A 20,330-nucleotide genomic window follows, 5' to 3' on the forward strand; every position below is an offset into this window, starting at 1 on the left:
CTTACAGGGATCCGTGCCATTGCATTTCGGACCCAGCAGATAATCCAGGGTAATCTCATCTCGCTATTTCTAATTTAATCACACCCTCAGAGTCACATAAAGTAACATTCTCAGGTTCCAGGGGGCAGGACCTGGTAGCTTTGGGGCCTTTGTTCAGGCTGCCACACCCTCCCCACCTCACACTGTGCCTAGACTGTCCGCACTTCACCAAAGACACGGTCACTCCTGCACTCTCCCTGTGGTTCAGGCATCCTCTCTGCCAGACACGCCCCACCTTGGCCCCCCACAGTTGCCTCCTAACTCGTTCTGACTTTGAGCTCTTGTCACCGCCTCTAGGAAGTGTTCCTTGATCCCTCTTCTCATCAGCAGCATCTCACACACACACTCACACGCACCCCCATAGGTGTCCCTGTCCTGTGGTAGCACACTGTGGCCTACAGTTGGTTTTTCCGAACCTGTCTCCCCTCCCAGCCTCTGAGCCGCCCAGGGCAGTTACCGGGGCTCAGACATCTTGTGTCTGAGTAGCGATAGCTGTTCAGGGAAAGGGTTAGGGTGGGAAGACTCTTGGGGGATAGACTCTCAAACCATTTGGCTTTTTAATGAAATTTCTTTTTTGGATGCAAATTTTTAACCATTTGTCTTAGTGTAGAATCCGGTGGATTTAAGGGAGTAGGATGATGGGTGGTTGACTCCCACAGAATATTTTCTGATTAAAATTAAAGGAAAATGTTTGAGGATAATAATAATAACAGCAGCAGCACGATGGGCATGTGCTTGCATTCACCGCCGTGTTCCCAGCCAGGCCCGCACAGAACCGAGCCCAGGCTCTGTGAGGCTGGAAGCTGCCACCTTAGCAGTGTGAGGGCTATGGGAGGGCGGGAGGGCAGGGTGTCCTGGCTGACACCCGCTGGGTACGAGCAGAGCACACCGTTAACTTAGCGAATCCCCCCAACAGCCCCGTGGAGGTGGGAGCAGCAGAGGTTCAGAGAGATGGAGTCATTCCCCCAAGGTCACACAGCAGAGCTGTGTGTGTTCAGACCTGGGTCTGTGTGAATCCAAAGCCCAGGCCCTTCTCACCCCAGCAGGCTGGAAGGAGTGGGCAGCCAGTGGGGGCACTGGCCCAGCGCCCAGGGAAAGCTACTAACTGGGTTTCTAGGGGCACCCACTCTGGCTTTTGCAGCACTCCTGAGGGTCTCCCCGACTTGCTCTAGTGAGTCAGGACCCAGGCTTTCTCCGGATGCCAGAGCTGCCGTCCCACTCATTGTCCTGAGGGGGATCTCAGGTCTGATGGGGGGAGGGGAATGTAGCCTGACAGCCTGTGTGTTCCAGCTGGGTCTAGAAAACAGGTGTCCTCCCCGCCAGGGCCCCCTGTGACACCACTCTGCCCCTCAGTTGACATTTCTTTTCAGTTCAAGGGGATTACGCAAATCCAAGGTGGTTAAGCTGTCACCCGGCACTATGGAAACAGCTCGACCTGCTCTGTCTGCCTCCCTCCAGCCAAGCAATAATGACTCTGAGGCTGACTTTTCTGGCAAGACTTGTTATGCTAATTCAGAGCACGTGCACAATTTGATTCGAACCCCAGGTGGGCAGAGGGGAGAAGCCAGGTTAATTACTAGAACAAATTTCAGAGCCAAGTCAGATGTCTTCCCCCAAATTCTGGACCAACAATGGGGGTGGAGGGTATTACAGGCTCTATGGGTGTCAAAATATATACTAAAAATGTTATGCTCATGTTTCAGCAGATAATTTATGTAATGCCTGACTACAGCTTCTATACATTTTTAAAAAACCCAGTTCTTTATTTCTATCATCATTTTGAGTGGTTCATTAATTAATATGAGTAAGTAGCAACATGCATATGGCACCCACTTCTAAAGGTGAAAAAGGTAAAAAGTTGTCTTCCTTCTGCCTGTTACCCAGTCACAGTTTCTCTCGCTGGAGGTAAGCATGCTACCATTTTGGGGTATGTCTTTCCAAATATTCAATCCATATACAAGCATACATGCACACATATTCTCTCCTTTTCCACAAAAATTAGCAACTACACTATGCACGTTGTTCTGCCCCGCCCCTTTAGTTTTCATTTCGCGATACTTCTTGGCTTGTTTCAGGGCCAGCCTTCCACTATGTGGATGTTCTGTACTGTAGTCTCTACTCAGTCCCCTAAGGATGGACATTTTGGTTTAGTCTCTTACTGCTACTCACACACTTGGGACACACAGGAAAGAACATCCGTAGCTGCACAGTCCAATACAGTGGCCACCAGCCCCAGGTGGCTATTAAAATGTAAATTAATTCAAATTAAGTAAAATTTAAAATTCAGTTCCTGGGTCGGGCTAGCCCCTGGGGCTCGCGGCTACCGCACTGGCAGCGCAGATACAGGACGCTCCCGCTGGGCTCTCTCCGGATACGTTCCTAGAAGGGAACCGCGGAACCGCCGGGCTGCGCTATCTGCAGCGTTGACAGACACCCCACATTTCCCTCTGCACAGGCTGTAGCTGTTACGAGCTGAGGGAGAGCACACTCTTGTTTCAGAACAATTGTGTGGAATGTTGGAAAGAACAGACGTTCCCTGCGTACTGATTCCAAGGACGTTATGTTTCCCTCGTCGGTGCCCACGTGGCTCACGCCAGATGCTGCTTCTCCCAACTTAGGGTGGGCACGCCTGTCCCTGGGACTGCTCAGCGCCCTCTCCCTCTGAGGGCTGGCCTCCGGCCACCTGGCTGAGGGCTGCTTCTCGGTTGTAAGCCCCTCTCCTCTATCGCTAATCCTCTCATAGGTTTATCCCCCATGGCCATGAGACAGGCTTTACTGGAAACTCAGCACATGTGGCCCAATCTCTATTTCCTCACCTCTTCCCGCGGCCCCTGCCCCTCAGTCCTGATGGTGAATCATGGCCTCCACGTTGCCAGACCCAAGGGGCAGTCCTCATCTTGCGGAGCTCCTATCTGACCTCCGGGCAGCATCCTACATTTTGACTGTCCTTCCTGAAGTGCTGGCCGCTTTGGCTTCCTGGATGCCACAACCCCCGCCTCCGAGCCCTCCGCCTGCCTCCTCCCCAGGGCAGGTACAAGCCTGGGCGTCTTCTGTTCCTCACTCTGTACATTTTTCCTGGGCTGTTGCATCCGACCCTGGCTTTGACTGGATCTCTACATTTGGGGAATGATGGTAACCCATTTTAATTTGCATTTCCTTGATTACTAGTAAAATTGAACATCTTGTCCTGGTTTTTGACCTTTTGCCATTTCTTCCGCCATGAAGGCAGGGTCTAAGTGGAGTAGGTATGGGTGTTAAATGGATGCCAATCCAGCTCGAGGCTCCTGCGCTCCAGGCCCCGCCCCACCAGGGATGGGCGTCAGCTTGCTCCACTCCTCAGCACCCCAGACTGTTCCACTCAGCAGTGCCTCTCTTTTGAAGTGCATATTATCCATCACTTCCCTCTTCCTAAACTGTCCTTCCTGTGCTCCGGGCCACTCCACTTCTTTTTAGGGACTTTGAATCTCGTAGACTTCTCTGTCCTTTCCCTGACATCCACTTTTGGGCTTCAGCATCCAGATAAGTTTCTTTGTCCACATCTCATAATTACTGGACTTAAACCTCAGTGACTTTTATTTTGACTCTATTTAGATTAGTACCTAACTTCATCTCCTGTAAATGAGCTATCTCTGAAATCTCTAACTCTGAACTTCCTCTTCGACCACAGTCTTCTACACATCCACCTCCCTTTCTCCATCATATCTGTTGAAACTGCTCTTCATCCTTGGCATGACTGCAAGTTTTTTGACTCTTCCTTTCCCCCTAATCCTTTGGTAAGCTATTATCTCCATTCAGCTCCCTATCTGGTCTGAACTCCATGACCCATCACGCCGACTAAGCCATAACCAGTATCTCTCCAGGTTAACCTTGGGTTGCGCCTGCTGCTTTGACAATTTCCCATCCTTAAGGAATGGACGTCCATTCACCCATTCGGTTGTCTGAGTGCCATCTCTTCCACAAAGCCTTCCCTTCCCTCCCTTAAGCTGAGGGGATCACTCTTTCACACACACATAAATAACATTTATGCCTCTTTTATGGAACTTCATTCTATCTCAGCCACATACTTGTCCCACCTTCTTAGACTATAAGCTCCAGGAGAGTAGTGACAGCTCCAGCCCACTGTTCCCACTGCCTAGCCTCCCACTGCCTAGCCTCCCACTGCCTAGCCTCCCACTGCCTAGCCTCCGTGTTTGTGGACGAACCCATGTTGGTTCAGTTTGGTTGAATGGACAATTTCTGCTTTGGCAGTAACCGTTCCATCATTTTGGGCTGATAGTACCCAGATTTAAAAAGCAATGTCTTTCCAGAATGGGAAAAAATGAATAGAAAAAAAGAATAAAGGAGCCTGGGGGAAGGTATATATGCGTTTTTTTTTTTTTTTAATGGACATGTCAAAGTCAGGTTGCAGGCAGATACAATTGAGAAATGGTTTCTCCCAAAGTACTAAGTGATACTCTGCCAGCATCCAGGGACTCTACTGTTACACAGTAAACAGGCTTGTTTGGGCAGTGACTGTTCATCTTGGTGTTAGGTGATGGCCTTGGCTGAAAGATGTGAGAACACTGCATCTATGCTGAAAGGAAAGAAATTGCATTTGTCTTTTTGCTTGCGTAGGAGAAGATGGGCTTCCCTTATGTAGCCAGTCCTGTGCAACCAGCTTTAGAAGCAAAACTGCAGATGCACCCATAGAAATAATCTGAGGCCCTGCTGCCAGAAAACAAGGAAGCGTGTCACACAAGCTGATGCCAACACCCTGCTCGTGCAAATACTAGGCAGACCCAAATGCTAGGCTCTGCCTTTCTCTGCCTGGGGGAAGTGCAAGCACACATTCCACCCACCTGTTTCCTTAGGAAGGAGACACCTGCTGCTCAGAGGGGCTTGTGGTGGCCCCAGTTTTGGATTTTAGGTAAACAATAACCACCTTAATTGGTCAGCCTTAGGTGAAGATGCCTTTGTCTCCCAAGGGGGTTCAGGGTATCAGTCTTTGAGAAGCTAAGACAAATGATTAAGAGTTAATACAGTTTAAGAAAGCACCAGTTTTATTGGCCACTCAGAGCCTGGAAATAATGCACCAAGAGCTTACAGGAAAGGAGCCTGCGTTTTCCAGTACACGTTGACAAAGGCAGCCCAGCCCAGCTAGCTCTGGGGAGTTGTGCCAGGCATCCATGTCTGGGCCCAAGACTGTTGATCCTTTAGGGTCCTCTGTGTCCTGTCTGTGTCTGTAGGCTCTCCTGGGCAGGATCTTCCTTTGCTTGTAAAGTAACACTTAAACTGCGGTGTTGGAGGATTTCACTTTCAGGCATCTCGGAAGCCTCCTATGCTAGCTGTTCTCCACGTGCCCCTGCAGACCCAGTTCCTGGCCTGGGAGGCTGAGCCCCAGGGACCACACCGCTGGCTCCCCCGCCTTCCTGCTTCCTGTTGGGTTCAGCCAAGGGCGACCCCAGCAAGGGACCCGAGGGTGGGAATAGTCAGGGCATTCCTTCCCTTTCCCTTTGCGCCAGGCCATGGTTTTGGCAGCTCCTGCCAGGTTCTGGGAACTGTCCCTTCCCCTGCCCCTTCTCTGGTGGGAGGGGCTACACGCTCCACCCTCTGTTTATTCCTTTAATCCTGCCCACTCTTCTGTAAAAAACCTTCATTCAGCTTTTTTCTTAAACCTTCTGAACTGTTTCTTGTTCAGGCCCTGACCGATGAACTGTCCAATTGCTCCAAAGCCCTCTGACCACCTGAATAAAGGCCACAGCATATTAAATCGCAAAGTGCAGTTCTCAAGAGCTCCATGTTTTTATGCATCGTGGTTTTTATGTAGTTTTATGGTGAAATAGTGTAACCCCTTCCAACACCGAGCCTCCAGTTGGGCTGCCTTAGTCACTGGTCACAAGATAGGCTGCCTAAGTCCTGCTAAGGGTGAAGGAGCAAGCAGGGAGGCATTTTTTCTTCTAAACTCGTGTCTGGGTTCATGATCTTTCTTCTTTCTCTAGCCCTAACACAGCCTCTTGCCTATTTAGGGGGCATTTGTGGATTTCAGCGCACTCAGTTCAGGCGAATCTCCGTGCGTGGCTGGCTGGGCACAGCAGCACAGCTCCACGGTGCCTTTCTCCTGCAGACACAGCCCGGAGGGAGGGGCGTGCTTTTGTGTCTGGCCACTCCTTTGCAGGCTCTGGTAAGGCTCTCGCCCGTGGCCTTCTCTGTCTGAGGAACAGGGGTCTCTCCTGTCATGTCTCTAGAGCCCTCACCTTTGGCTCCTGGGCTGCATCCAGAGACCTCAGAGCACCAAATGAGGAGCAGTCAGTCCTGCCTGGGGGTCCTGAGCTGTGCCCACCTGTCAGCACTATCCAGGTTCACACCACTCGCTTCTCTGCACTTGCTCGTGTGGGCTCTACTCGAGCCCATCTTCCCCCCCATCCACCCTATTTTCTAGAGAATCCTGTTTTTTTTTTTTTTTTTTTGAGACAGAGTCTCACTCTGTTGCCCAGGCTAGAGTGAGTGCCGTGGCGTCAGCCTAGCTCACAGCAACCTCAAACTCCTGAGCTCAAGCGATCCTACTGTCTCAGCCTCCCGAGTAGCTGGGACTACAGGCATGCACCACCATGCCCGGCTAATTTTTTCTATATATATATATTTTTTAGCTGTCCATATAATTTCTTTCTATTTTTAGTAGAGATGGGGTCTCGCTCTTGCTCAGGCTGGTCTCGAACTCCTGAGCTCAAACGATCCGCCCACCTCGGCCTCCCAGAGTGCTAGGATTACAGGCGTGAGCCACCGCGCCCGGCCTAGAATCCTGTTTTATACAACTCTGTTATCCCCGTTAGGGCCATTCCCTTTTTGCTGCTGGGACTGCCAAGCCCATGGAGTGTATGAATGATGACTGACTGTCACCTTAGTGTGGGGAATCTCTGATTGTCTACTCACAGAAAACCCTCTTGTGTTATTAGGGCTAACTTGAAACATGCCAACTAACGGGGAAATCTATCAGATTCCAGAGGTAGGTAGCAAAAAGCTCTCAATTTGGGGCCAAATTACAAGTTGTTAAGAAAAGGTGCTCTGGAAACCTTGGTTAAGGGGCTACCAAAGAAACATTAATATTTAAGACCTAGAAGAAGGTATCAGGTAAATAACAGCTGACAATTATATTTTGACCTTTCCACCTAGGGCCTCACCTCTCCTTTTCGGGAGGCAGCGGGGATTACTGTTAGCAATGGTGGAAGCAAAAACTCACAATGACAACAGACGGTACGGGTATTCTTTTATTCTCTCAGAGCAGAGGTTGGAGCCTGGGCCGTGGCTGCCCCTGTAGATCCCCTCATGTCTTAGGGAGGCGAAGTGCACTTCTGGGATACAGCCATCTCCAGCTGGCGGCACAGGCGAAGGCCACTGTGTAAGGAGGCAAAGCTCTCTCTTGCGCCTGGAGCATCTCCAGCGAGCACTGTTCTGGAGACCACTCTGACCGTGAGCTTTCTACAAGGTCCAACTGGAGGCTGAGACTTGAGGTCAACCTTCCTTCTCATCACAGCCTCCGTGCCTTCCTGGGGCGGCAGCCGTTGTGCGGGATGGGGGTGTTGTCTGTGATGGAGATCACTTGCAGGCCCCCCATGGTCAGTCCCTTGATGGCAGACTGGAAGGAGCAGAAGGGCCTGGTTCCAGGAATGACGGCCCAGCTTCTCCAGACAGGGCTCGGAGAGGGGCCGGGTGGGGTTGGGTGGGGAAGGGAAGAGAGCAGGGGGCCCGCTGGCTTTGATACCTACAATCCCAATCCCATCCTACTCTCACAAAGGTCTCCACCCAAACCCCATAACCAAATTCTCACAATGTGCCCCTCTCAAACCGCACCTCCCACTTTCACCTTGTGCTTTACGATCTGAGAACAAAGGCTCCTGTGGACCCTGGCACACCTTAAGTACTACCTCTGTAGCTTTCCTTAAGCAGTTTCCTTTACCTGCCTGTAGCCTCCCCCGCCAATACCTTATTATTCTTGCAAAGTCAGAGAGATGTCACCTCTTTGGGGAAGCTAGAGATCATCCCAGCTAACGATCATCAAGAAAGATTATCCCCGCTGGGTTCGGGCTGCCCCGATGGGCTCCCAGCACCCTGGGCACATGCTTCACCACTGCACTCACCAGTCCTGAGGGATCCGCACCACCCTCCCATTGCCAGGGCCTAGCACATGGCAGGCACTCAGTAAGTGTCTGACAAATTAAACTAAGTGATCGAGGCTTGCTTTGAGGGGCTTCGTAGATTATAGGAACAACAAGAAACTTCAGGCCATCATGGAAACCCACTACAGACTGCTTTTCCACTCTCTGTACTTGGCTCTCAAGCCCCGACTTCCTTAACCAAAGAAGAAAGCACATACCCTGTGGGGAACTGTGGTCACTTACCAAGCGCCCTGGCCCCAGGCCTTTGACCACAACTCGGACGTAAGTCACACCCTTCGCTGTAGCTTTCTGGAGAGAAGTGGCAAGTGGTTAGTGCCCCAGAGAGAGAGAACCACTGTACCCAAACCCCTAGCTGCCACCTGGAGCCCCCGGGAAAGGGCACCCGCAGAAGCAAGCAGGGAGGAAAGCAGAGGACAGATGGCAGCAGTGCAGGACAGGCCCAGCAGAGACCACGAACTCACAGCATTAAAGTGACTGTGATCCCCTCAGCCCAGGCCTGCACCGCCACCTAATGGAGATCTCTAAATATCGCTCGGGTTTTTCTCAGGTGGGCAAATGTACAATTTCAGACTATGAAGTGTCATCCTGGACTTCAAGGTTGAACCTGAATACTTACTTTGTTATCTTTTAAAATTCTTTAGTTAGAGAGTTAAAATTTTCTTTCTTGATCATAAAGGCAGCTCATCGTAAAAGTTGGAAAATACACAGAAGTCACTCATGACCCACCATGCAGAACCCACTGTGAACACTGATATATTTCTTTTAACTGTACATGATCTAGCCATTGCTGGGTGTTTACAGCATTTTAGTTTTTGAGGATAATTAATACATAGCAGTTGATATTTTTGGGTGTCTTCCTTTGTTTGACAGTCAGAGTTTTCCTTCAGGAACTATGTCTGGTTTGGCAGAGTAGGGCCATTTGTGAGGCCCGTGTTCCAGCAGGAAGTGAGTAGGCTTTGGCCCCTGACCAGTCTGAGTCCAGATTGGGGAACTGAACCGGCTGCGTGCCTCTGAGCAAGTCACACACTCAGGATCTCAACTGGCTCTTGAAAACATGGGCAATACTCAGGGTCTTTTGAAGATTCGAGACAATGAACATAAAATGTCTGGCACATAGTAGATGCCAAATAAATATACCAAAGCACACTGCCAATTTGCTTCTAGAAAGGTCTGCAACAATTCATACTGGAACTGGTAGCGTATGAGATCCTCACCATACCACATTCTCTCCAAATAGCTTATTATCGCCAGCCTCAGCCCACCTTTAAATAGGGGTGGGCTTTGGTTCTCGAGCCTTTACTACCCTGGCTCTTACCTGCTAGGATTCTAGCATGAACCAACAAAGTGCTTCGCCTCTAATGAAGCGGAGAGAAAGAAAAAAGGGAAACCCTTTCAACACAGACCTCTTCAAACCACCTCCAATGTCGGGGCATCTAACAGGGGTCGATAAACCCCTGCTTCTGAACGGCCAGTTTAATGCGAATTCTCCACTCAGAGACAGCCATGCGGAAGGGGGAACGCGCCACAGAGGGAACCGGAACGAACACTTACTGCGGCTGCAGCTATGCCTGCTGTCTGCGCTGCGATGCCTGTGCCCTTCTTGGCATTCCGAAATCCCTCCGTGCCACAGGAAGTACGGGCCAGGGGCTGGTTAGCCGCAGAGACTACCTGGATATGTGTGCTGAGAAAAGCAGGGGAGGCACACAGGATACAACTATTGTAAGGGAGATAAGCGAGCGCCAACTTATGCCCCGAGAGGCCTGGGAGAGAAAGAAATTCAGTTGCTTCCACTTTGAGCTTCTCAGATGAACGTGTTCTGGACACTTCCTATAGGAAGTGTCAGGAAAGGTCAGAATCCTCCCCTAAACCTAAGTGAAAGCTGACAAATCACATAATCTAGAGTGCTCCATGACCCGAGGGTAGTTATTGAGAAGAAGCGACACTAAATACATTGTCCTCATGGTGGGACCATCTGCCCCAGTACATTCTCTCTGACTCCTGAGCAAAACCAGAAAACACTACTCCCAAGGAAAGCAAAGAAATCGTATAAATGTGATAGGCCCAACTTATTTCACATTTTCATGAAACTTGAATATGCTTTAAAAAGACAGAAGGCGGTTTCCCCAAACGAGAAGGAGTGAGCCCGGGGGAACGTCCGCAGCAGCACCGCCACTCGGCACCCTGGCTTCTACCCCACGGGTATTCACGGGGACTTCCTGGTGCGACAGAGAGACACCCACAGTAGACCCACCCGGGCGCCTCCTGCTCACTTGTTGTAGGTTGCTTTAATGTGTGCGATCGGGATCTCCTCGAATTTCTTTTCTGCCCACCTCAGAGAGCTCTCCTCTCCTGGAACGGGGGGGTAAATGCTGCAATTAGACAAAAAAAATTTTATTTAAAATTGTGCTGATTTTTTTAAATCAAAGAAATGTATCATATGGTTTTGTAAAAAATCAAATAGTACAGATGAACCCATAATGCAAAGTAACAGGCCTCTGTCCCCATCCTGTTCCTGAGGTGGCTGTCCCCACCATTCCTTTTCTATCCTTCTGGCTACCGCCATGTCTGTGACCACTGTGATTATGAGGCTATTTCTTGACTTGTTGATGTTAAGACATATCTAGTGACTTTCTGCTACAAGAAAGAGATTTGCATTCATACTCTGCATCTTCCTTGTCCCTGCTAGTATAGTTATATCACTATTTTCAAGTCCTCTATGCAGTGGTCCCCACCCTTTTTGGTACCATGGAAGACAATTTTTCCATGGACTGGTGGTGGCACGGAGGATGGTTTAGGGATCATTCAAGCACATTACATTTTTGTGCACTTTATTTCTATTATTATTATATTGTAATATATAATGAAATAATTACACAACTCACCATAAGGCAGAATCAGTGGGAGCCCTGAACTTGTTTTCCTACAACTAGACAGTCCCATTGGGAGTGATGGGAGACGGTGACACCCAAAGTGTGTTGCTTATGTCCAGTCTACTCCGTAATCTTGTTTTGGTTGCTGTCACTGCAGAAAATCCTGCTTCACAAAGACAGGATGTTAGAAATGGAAGCAGGCTTTTCAATGTTTCTGTGGCAATCTCAGAATATTTCACCTTGACTTTAATCCAGAACGTATGGAGATTTGAAGTTGTCTGAAACATGCTTTTAAGGCCACTGTCATTTGCAATCTCAAGCAGTTAATCCTCTTCTAGCATGGACAAAGTCAATTCACCTGGCTTATTCAAATGGGTTGTGGACCCATTCTTTCCCACTTTGGGGATCTTTTGTGGTTGGGAAGTAAGTAATGCTCAAACTCTTTTGAAAGCTGAGATAGGTGATCATGCACCAGCTGGGAGAAAGAAGGCCCTGGCTCAGTCTCTTTTAAAATCTCTGCTAATGTTTGAAACATGTCAAAAATCCCAGTGTTCACTCATCACCCCCATAATTCCGGTTTGGCTTTGAATGCAGCCACTTTATCTGCTGACTTGAACACAGTTGTCATTCTCCCCTGAAGTGACAGATTGAGTCTGTTGAGCAGGTTGAATGTGTCACACAAATAAGCAAGTTTTGCAACCCATCCTGTGTCACTGAAATGTGCAGCCGGTGGTGATTGTTTTCTAAAAGAAATCTCTGGAGCGGCTTTTATTAACTCAAAAACTCTAGCCAGTGATCTACCTTTAGAAAACCACCTCACTTGTGCGTATAAGAGAAGAAAGACGTGTGTGCTCTGCGTCCATCTCCTCACAGAGCTGTGTGAACAGACATGAATTAAGGGCATGTACTTTAGTGTGGTTGACAATTTTAATCACATCCTGAAAAATGTTGTTTAGTTCAGGTGACATTGTTCAGCTAGCCAGCATTTCTCTAGGGATGACACAGTGCATAAACTCACATTCAGAAGCGACCTCTTTGACTCGAGTAGTGAAACCAGAAAGCCGTCCCGTCACGGCAGCCACTCTGTGCATATACCCACACAAAAGGATCAGTTCAGTTTTCCTAATATGTAATCATTTAAAGACTTGAACAGTTCTGCAGCTGTGGTGTTGGTTAGCAACAAAAGTGCACATAACATATCCTCACACACATCCTTCTGAAAAATATATTGCACAAAGCAAGCATTGTTGCCTTGTTGTCAACATCGATAGACTCGTCAACCTGGATTGTGTATCACAGTGACTCATTAATCCTCTCTAACAATTGTGCCTCAATATCCTCTGCTATTTCAGCAATTCATGTAGTCATGGTGCTTGCCAAAAGAGGAACACGTGCCACCTTTTGAACTGCAGCACCTCCTAAAAGTTTACAGCATGTGCCCTTAGCAGGCAGGATCAACTCTTCACCAATAGTAAAGGGCTTCTTAGCTTCAGCAATGTGTTAGCCACTAAGAATGGTGCTCTCAGTGCAGACACATTTGATGAAGTGGTTGCCTTCAGTAATTGCTTCTGGTCTTCATGTTCACGTGTTTTTCTTTTGAAAAACTCCAAAGGCTTGTCTTTTAACTCGGGGTGCTTGGTCTCCATGTGATGAAGCAGTTTTGAAGGTTTCATGGCTTCCTTGGATAGCTGGATGCAATACAGTACACAAAGCGGGCTTGGAGAATGTGCATCACCTGCTGCAATGAACCTGTAATTTAAGTAGGTCTCTTGGTATTTTCTTTTCAATGCAGCTTTCATTTTGTTGGAGCCTTCTGCTCTCTCATCATTGGATCTTTCCCCCTTTTCAAAGAAACTCTCCATCGATATTGGTTTTTTCCTCATTTTTGCTAGGGTTAGCTTGTGGGCTTTCCAAGACTGTGACGGAGACAAGTGTGCAGTGTGGGAAAGAGGCGCAGATGGAAGCGGTAAATGAAATAACGGGAGGGCCATGCACGGACTAAATAAGGGTTGGATTCTGACTTAAAGCCTGCACCAGATGCAGCATAGTTGTCACTTGCTACTCACTGATAGGGTTTTTTTTTTTTTTTTGAGACAGAGTCTCACTCTGTTGCCCGGGCTAGAGTGAGTGCCGTGGCGTCAGCCTAGCTCACAGCAACCTCAAACTCCTGGGCTCAAGCAATTCTCCTGTCTCAGCCTCCCGAGTAGCTGGGACTACAGGCATGCGCCACCATGCCCGGCTAATTTTTTCTATATATATTTTTAGCTGTCCATATAATTTCTTTCTATTTTTTTAGTAGAGGTGGGGTCTCACTCTTGCTCAGGCTGGTCTCGAACTCCTGAGCTCAAAGGATCCGCCCACCTCGGCCTCCCAGAGTGCTAGGATTACAGGCGTGAGCCACCGCGCCCGGCCGACTGATAGGGTTTTGATATGAGTCTGCAAGCAACTGATTTATTATGGTCTCTGTACAGTCAAACCTCTCTGCTGATGATAATCTGTATTTGCAGCTGCTCCCCAGCACTAGCATCACTGCCTCAGCTCCACCTCAGATCACCAGGCATTAGATTCTCATAAGGAGCCGCAACCTAGATCCCTCACATGCGCAGTTTACAGCAGAGTTCGCTCCTGTGAGAATCTGATGCTGCTACTGATCTGACAGGAGGCGGATCTCAGGCCGTGATGCGAGTGATGGGGAGGAGCTCCGCTGCCTTGCCAGCTGCTCAGCTCCTGCTGTGTGCCCCGGCCCTGGTCCTAACAGGCAGTGATGGGGGTTGGAGACCACAGGTCCATAGTCTACTCTTTCTGCAATTTAAAAAATAAGGTCAGGCCGGGCGCGGTGGCTCACGCCTGTAATCCTAGCACTCTGGGAGGCCGAGGTGGGCGGATCCTTTGAGCTCAGGAGTTCGAGACCAGCCTGAGCAAGAGCGAGACCCCACCTCTACTAAAAATAGAAAGAAATTATATGGACAGCTAAAATATATATATAGAAAAAATTAGCCGGGTATGGTGGCGCATGCCTGTAGTCCCAGCTACTCGGGAGGCTGAGACAGGAGGATCGCTTGAGCTCAGGAGTTTGAGGTTGCTGTGAGCTAGGCTGATGCCACGGCACTCACTCTAGCCTGGGCAACAGAGTGAGACTCTGTCTCAAAAAAAAAAAAAAAAAAAAAAATAAGGTCAAACCTCTGTTTTTTGTTTCCTCAAGCATGATAACATCTTGACTCTAGTTTATAAAAAAGAGACAGTATTTTAATGTTCATAATATCATTACTATAAAAAAATTAAGCATCCCTAAAATAGAAGATAGCAAACTTTTTGTAAAGGACCAGAGAGTAAATATTTTAGGTGTTGCTGGCCAAGAGGTTTCTGTCCCAACTACTAAACTCTGCTGATGTATCACAAAAACAGCCAGACAATAGTAAATTAATAGGTGTGGCTGTGTTCCAATAAAACTCTACTTATAAAAATAGGCAACTGGCCAGATTGGCCCACAGGCCATGCGTGGTTTGCCAGTCCCTACCTTAGACCAGTAGCTCTTAATGCAGGCTGAACATCACCCGTGAAGTATCCAGATGCGTAAGCTCCACCCTAGATTCTGGATGGGGACTGGGAACTTATTTTTCAAATGACCCAGGAGAATCAGATGTGAACTTAAGGTAGAGAACGCATTGTACTGAGTTCGGGATCTCCCACTGTCTTAGTCCAAGCTGTTCTCTGGCTATCTCTAGGTAAGCCTCTTTATTTTCAGATGGAGAAAATCAGGTGGGAATAGGGAAATCGGGTTAGCAAAGACAGCCAATCCTTGGACCCTGCAGATCTGCCTCAGTTCAGAGCTTTGCTCACGATGCTATGCTTTTTTTTTTTTTTTTTTAAAAATTCAAACACAATCATCCTTCAGCATTTGAGATGGGAGTGAACCTGCTGTTGCACTTGGCCTATACACACCCACCAGATTCATGTTTGTGCCCCACACAGCCACCTGAAAGACAACGGATTCCATTTTAGAAAACACACTATAATCTGAGTACCCCTCTCCCTCCCTTCCAGCTCCTTCCCTACCTGCTTTCCTGTAGAAATTTAAAAAAACAAAAAAACCCACAGTGGTATTCAAAGGTTACAAATGTATTCTTTAGAAATGATTTAGAACTTCAGCAGGTTGTCCGCTTATCAGCTTATATGCCCGATGGAAAGTGGATGAGTCTCTTCGATGACACTAATGTTTAAAAGATGATTATTTCTCCATTGATAATTTCCTCTACTGACTTGAGAGTCAAAAAACACAAGCCGGAATGCAACCAGTGTAATGCCTTTATGTATAGCAAGGTTTGGAACTAGGAAGGCTTTGCAGCTTGAACCATTAATTGATGAAACACAAGATCAGGCCTTTAAACCTTCCAGGTCTGATATACGAACCAGGTGGTTCACCCCAAAAAAGCCAGAAAAAGGAAAGACAAAACTTTCTGGCACTGGTCTGCTGTCTCTTCACACCTATCCTCACACCGGGGAAATGTAGAGAGACAATCTGTTTTCTAATTGCTGCTAGACACAATTTTTAAAAATGCAAACTAAATGCAGAAAAATGCAAAGATCATATTTCTTGGCTTACTTTCCCTTTACACTATTCTTGTCCTAATTGTTGGTGATTTCAGTGATATTCTTCCAACCCCTTGGCTTGTTTCTTGACCTCCTTTCCTTCAATCGTCACATGTCCTGTGTCCTACCTTCACTAATTACTTCCATGGTCATAACTAGCCCTTGTCATTGCCAGTACCTGCAACCCCATCACAGCCTAGAATTCAAGCACCACACTCCCCGACCGCCACTTCCTGGTGTGCCCACTCGCTCCCTGTCCTACCCTCACTCCAGGAACCCTTCAGTCCCAGAAGGACCTATGATCCACTGATCCTCCCAGCTTTCCACTATCCCGCACACTCCTCATGGCCTCAGTCCTCTCCTCACCCGGACTAAACCTCATGGCCAATCACAATAATCACTCCCTTGCATACATCCTTAATTCTCTGCGCATCCCCCTTCCCATTACTTCATTGTACTCTCCCGACAACCCCCTAACCCTGGTTAAAACCCTCTCTCCACCACTCTGAGCCTGTGCGTGTACCCGCACAGCCGGCTAAGGAAAAATACACAGCAGTGCTGACTGGTTTATTCTACTATCAGCATTTCTCAACCTTAGCACTATTGACCTTTCGGGCAAGATAATTCTTTGTTGTGGGAGGCTGTCCTGTGAACTCTAAGGTATTTAGTAGCATCCTTGGCCTCTACCCACCAGATATTGTCTCCCAAGTTGTGACAACCAAAGATGGCTTCGGACATTGCTAAAAGTCCCCTGGAGGCAAAATTGCTCCCAGCTGAGAACCGCTGCTCTATTTTAATGAGTTCTGGCATCAAGTGGGCCCTCAGCACTGCCTGGCAATCACACAGCACATCCCCAGTTCAATTACCCTTCCATTCTCTAGGATGACTCTTCTATACCATCTTTTGTCCCCTCAAACTTCCATCTCCCTCCTGCTTCCTTACTGCCAGCTGATGACCTTCACAGAGAAATAGAAGCAATCAGACTTTCTTCCTGCTCCCACCACCAGACATCTGTGCCCACAGTCTTTGCCGTCACTCCTGTTGCAATGCTCCACTTGAACAATGGCTCCCGAAGGACATCGCTCCAGTGTCATCGTTCTTTCCCTCTCCTGCATCATCCTAACAGCAAAACATACTGTCGTGTCCCAAACCTAAAACACCCCCAAACCTCTTGAACCCAACGCTCCCTTGATCTACTGCCTATTTCTCTATGCCCTCTTACAGCAGAGCCCCCTTAAGGAAATGACCATACTGGCTGCTTCTTCCTGTCTTCTATTCTCCTTGAACCCACTCCAATCAGATGTGAGCTCCCACCACTCCACCAAAAATGCTCTAATCCAACCACCTCCACTCTGTGAAATCCGATGAACAATTCTGTCATCAGCCTATTGACCTATCACATCAGCATCATTTGACATAGCTAATCTCCCCACCTTGAACCACAGTTAAAAAAACAAACGAAAAAAGAAACCCAAGAAAACTCCTGATTTTCTACTGACTTAGTCATAAGAAGTTCCTTATCTTTTTTTCCTGGTTGTTCCTCATCTCCTAAATCTCTAAATATCAGAGTGCTCTAGGGTTCAGTCTTTGGACCTCTTCTCTTCATCTATACTCACTCTAATGATAATCTTGTTGTGTTATATGCCATCTGTATGATGATGTTTCCCAAATGTATATCTCCAGCCCAGATCTGTCCCCTGAACTCCATTTCTTATAGTCTACATTGTATCTCCACTTGTACGTTAATTAAACTTCTCAAACTTAACCATTCCAATTCAAACTCCTTCAGTCTTTGCCATCTTAATAAATGACAACTCCATCTTTCCAGTTGCTTAGGCCAAAAGTTTTGGGATCTTCCTTGACTTCTTGCTTTTTCTCCCACCTTATATTAACAAATCCTGTTGACTCTTCCATCAAAATATATCAGTCCAACCATTTATATTAATACCATCATTACTGCTAACACCCTGGTCCAAGCCACCACCATTTCTTGACTGGATTATTTCAGTAGTCTTCTAATTGCTTAGATGACTTCTCCCAGCTTCCATTCTTACTCATTTATGGTTTAATATTATCACAGCAGCCAAAGAAACTTCTTCTAAAATGTAAGCAAGATCACATCAATCCTCTACTCAAAACTTTCCAGTGGCTTCCCATATCACTCAGTGTAAAAGGCTGAAGTCCTCACAATGGCCTACAGAGCCCTACAGGATGTGGCCGTGCAAGCCTGCTGGAACCTCCCCTCCCCCAGGTGTTATACACCCATGTTTTACTCATTTTCTATTTATTGTCTCCTATCCACTAGAATTTAAGTTCTATGGGGCAGGGCTTTTTGTCTGTTTGGTCAGGGATATATCCGCAATGCTTTCAACAGTGCCTGGCATTGCTGAATGACTGGTAACAGAATCTTGGTTTAGATTCCTTTGCAGTCCCTCATTGCCTGCAGTGTGGGCAGTGTAAAAGTTACAGTGTGGGCTGGGAGCAGTGGCTCACGGCCTGTAATCCTAGCACTCTGGGAGGCTGAGGCGGGAGGATCCCTTGAGCTCAGGAATTCGAGACCAGCCTGAACAAGAGTAACACCCATCTCTACTAAAAATAGAAAAAATTAGCCAGGCGTGGTGGCGTGTGCCTGTAATCTCAGCTATTCAGGAGGCGGAGGCAGGAGGATCATCTGAGCCCAGGAGTTTGAGGTTGCTGTGAGCTAGGATGATGCCATGGCATTGTAGCCTAGGCAACAAAGCAAGACTCTGTCTCAAAAAAAAAAAAAAGAGAATAAAAAGAGAAAAAAAAAGTTACAGTGTGACAGGCAACACCTTCAGCATTCTCATTCCTTCTTGTCTTACTGGCCTCATTTGCATCACACACACACCTGAATACACCATGTTGTTTCACGTGGCAAGTCTTTACACAGACTGTTATCTTTGCCTCCCATGACCACTTTCATCTTGTCCAGCTGAATTCCCATTTACTTTTTTTTTTTTGTTTGAGACAGAGTCTCACTCTGTTGCCCAGGCTAGAGTGCCATGGCGTCAGTCTAGCTCACAGCACCTCAAACCCCTGGGCTCAAGCAATCCTTCTGCCTCAGCCTCCCGAGTAGCTAGGACTACAGGCATACGCCACCATGCCTGGCTAATTTTTTCTGTATATATTTTTAGTTGTCCATATAATTTCTTTCTATTTTTAGTAGAGACGGGGTCTTGCTCCTGCTCAGGCTGGTCTCGAACTCCTGAGCTCAAACGATCCGCCCGCCTCTGCCTCCTAGAGTGCTAGGATTACAGCCCTGAGCCACTGCGCCCAGCCTAATTTACTTTTGAGTTTCAAGTTTTCTTCTCTACAGTCTTGCCTCATTTCCTCAGGAGTGAGACGCTTATTCTTTCACACTTCCAACCAGTTCTCACTTCCATTATACTACTGATCAAATTACGTGAAAATGTTTACGTATTTGTTTTCCATGAAAGACTGTGAATTACTTATGGAGAGGAATGATCTTTGTATTTGTATTCTCAGCACCAACGTGGTGCCTGGCATATATATTCTCCGCAGAGGGTTGTTAAATGAATGTGAAGTTAAGGTGGATGTGTACATGACTCGCACATAGAGGTGGTGGCACTGGTGGGAAGGAAAATGCCAGTTCCTAGCACAAAACCCACCCTGGACCTTCTCTAAGAAGTGTCTGATAATTTGTTCCATAGCACAGTGGCTCCCCCCTCCCCATTTTGTGTCCTAGGCAGGCAAGGTTGTTAATCTGACATGATCTCCGTCTCAGAAAAAAGGAAAGTTGATATATATTACATTCTTTTGACATTCATTCATTCATTTAACAAATGTTCACTAAACATCTACTTTGTGCCAGGGCTCATCTTATTTGATTCTCACAACCACCTCTCTCGGCATTATCCCCATTTTTAGATAAGAAAGCTGAGGCTTAGAGATTGATTTGCATAAGGTTTTACAGATGGCAAGTGAGAGGGCTGAGAATGCACTCATTCTGACTCTAGACGGTGGCGGACAAGAGTCACAGGCTGCAGGTCTCTCGAGGGCTGGACCTAAGTGGCGCTCACCTGAAGGTGCTGTGGCTCGGAGCTGCCGCCTTCTCAACTTCCTGCTTGGCTACCGTGTCTTGCAGCTCTGGCGCGCCAGTGTGGATGGTCCCAGCCGGCGACCCAGCCACAACCCTGCGGGGAGGAAAATCTCACTGAGGGCCACAGCCTGGCGGCCACTGGGGCCCCGGTAGCTCATCGGCATGGGATGGACAGTGCCCCTAGCGTGCCCGTGGGCTCCAGGGGCAATCATTGTTACCTGGTTGTTCTGGGCCAACTCCAGGACCGCAGGAACCAAAATCCCACTTTTCTTACAACCTGCATGACTTAAATTGACCCCAGTCAGCTCCCTTCGGCAGCGATACCAGGAGCGGCGCCCGTACCATGAGCACCTGTGGGGGAGGGTACAAAGGGAAAAGTCAACTGACCTTCAGATAAGGTCCAACAGATATTTTTATTTCAATTTAAATGCGCCACAAAAACTATAGTTGCAGACTCTCCTGGGATTTCTTCCCATTTTTAACGTTCTGAGATCTTCATCCACCCCTCCATATTGGAATGGTTCAGTCGCACTGCCTTATGGGAACATGGGATTGGCTGAGGTTTCCGCTGGAGCCGCGGTGCATTATGGGAGGGCA

General features: G+C 47.8%; 1 protein-coding gene across 2 annotated transcripts; it reads right to left on the reverse strand.

Moving 5' to 3' along the window:
- Positions 1-7,277: 7,277 nt before the first annotated feature.
- On the reverse strand, positions 7,278-20,243 carry MRPS11 (mitochondrial ribosomal protein S11). Of its 2 annotated transcripts, XM_069465740.1 has the most exons (7): positions 20,121-20,243; positions 19,952-20,018; positions 19,714-19,827; positions 10,463-10,561; positions 9,744-9,873; positions 8,415-8,480; positions 7,278-7,651 (listed from the first exon to the last, which is right to left on the reverse strand). In XM_069465740.1, exons 2-7 carry the CDS (start codon positions 20,014-20,016, stop codon positions 7,544-7,546), a joined length of 582 nt encoding a protein of 193 aa, XP_069321841.1. In that variant the 5' UTR covers positions 20,017-20,018; positions 20,121-20,243; the 3' UTR covers positions 7,278-7,543. The 2 variants fall into 2 exon arrangements, with proteins under 2 accessions (XP_069321841.1, XP_069321842.1); XM_069465741.1 differs by lacking the exon at positions 10,463-10,561 and having other exon boundaries at positions 19,952-20,243.
- Between the last annotated feature and the right edge of the window lie 87 nt (positions 20,244-20,330).

This window comes from Eulemur rufifrons, chromosome 3, assembly GCF_041146395.1.
Source record: "Eulemur rufifrons isolate Redbay chromosome 3, OSU_ERuf_1, whole genome shotgun sequence".
Taxonomy (NCBI): Eukaryota; Metazoa; Chordata; class Mammalia; order Primates; family Lemuridae; genus Eulemur; species Eulemur rufifrons.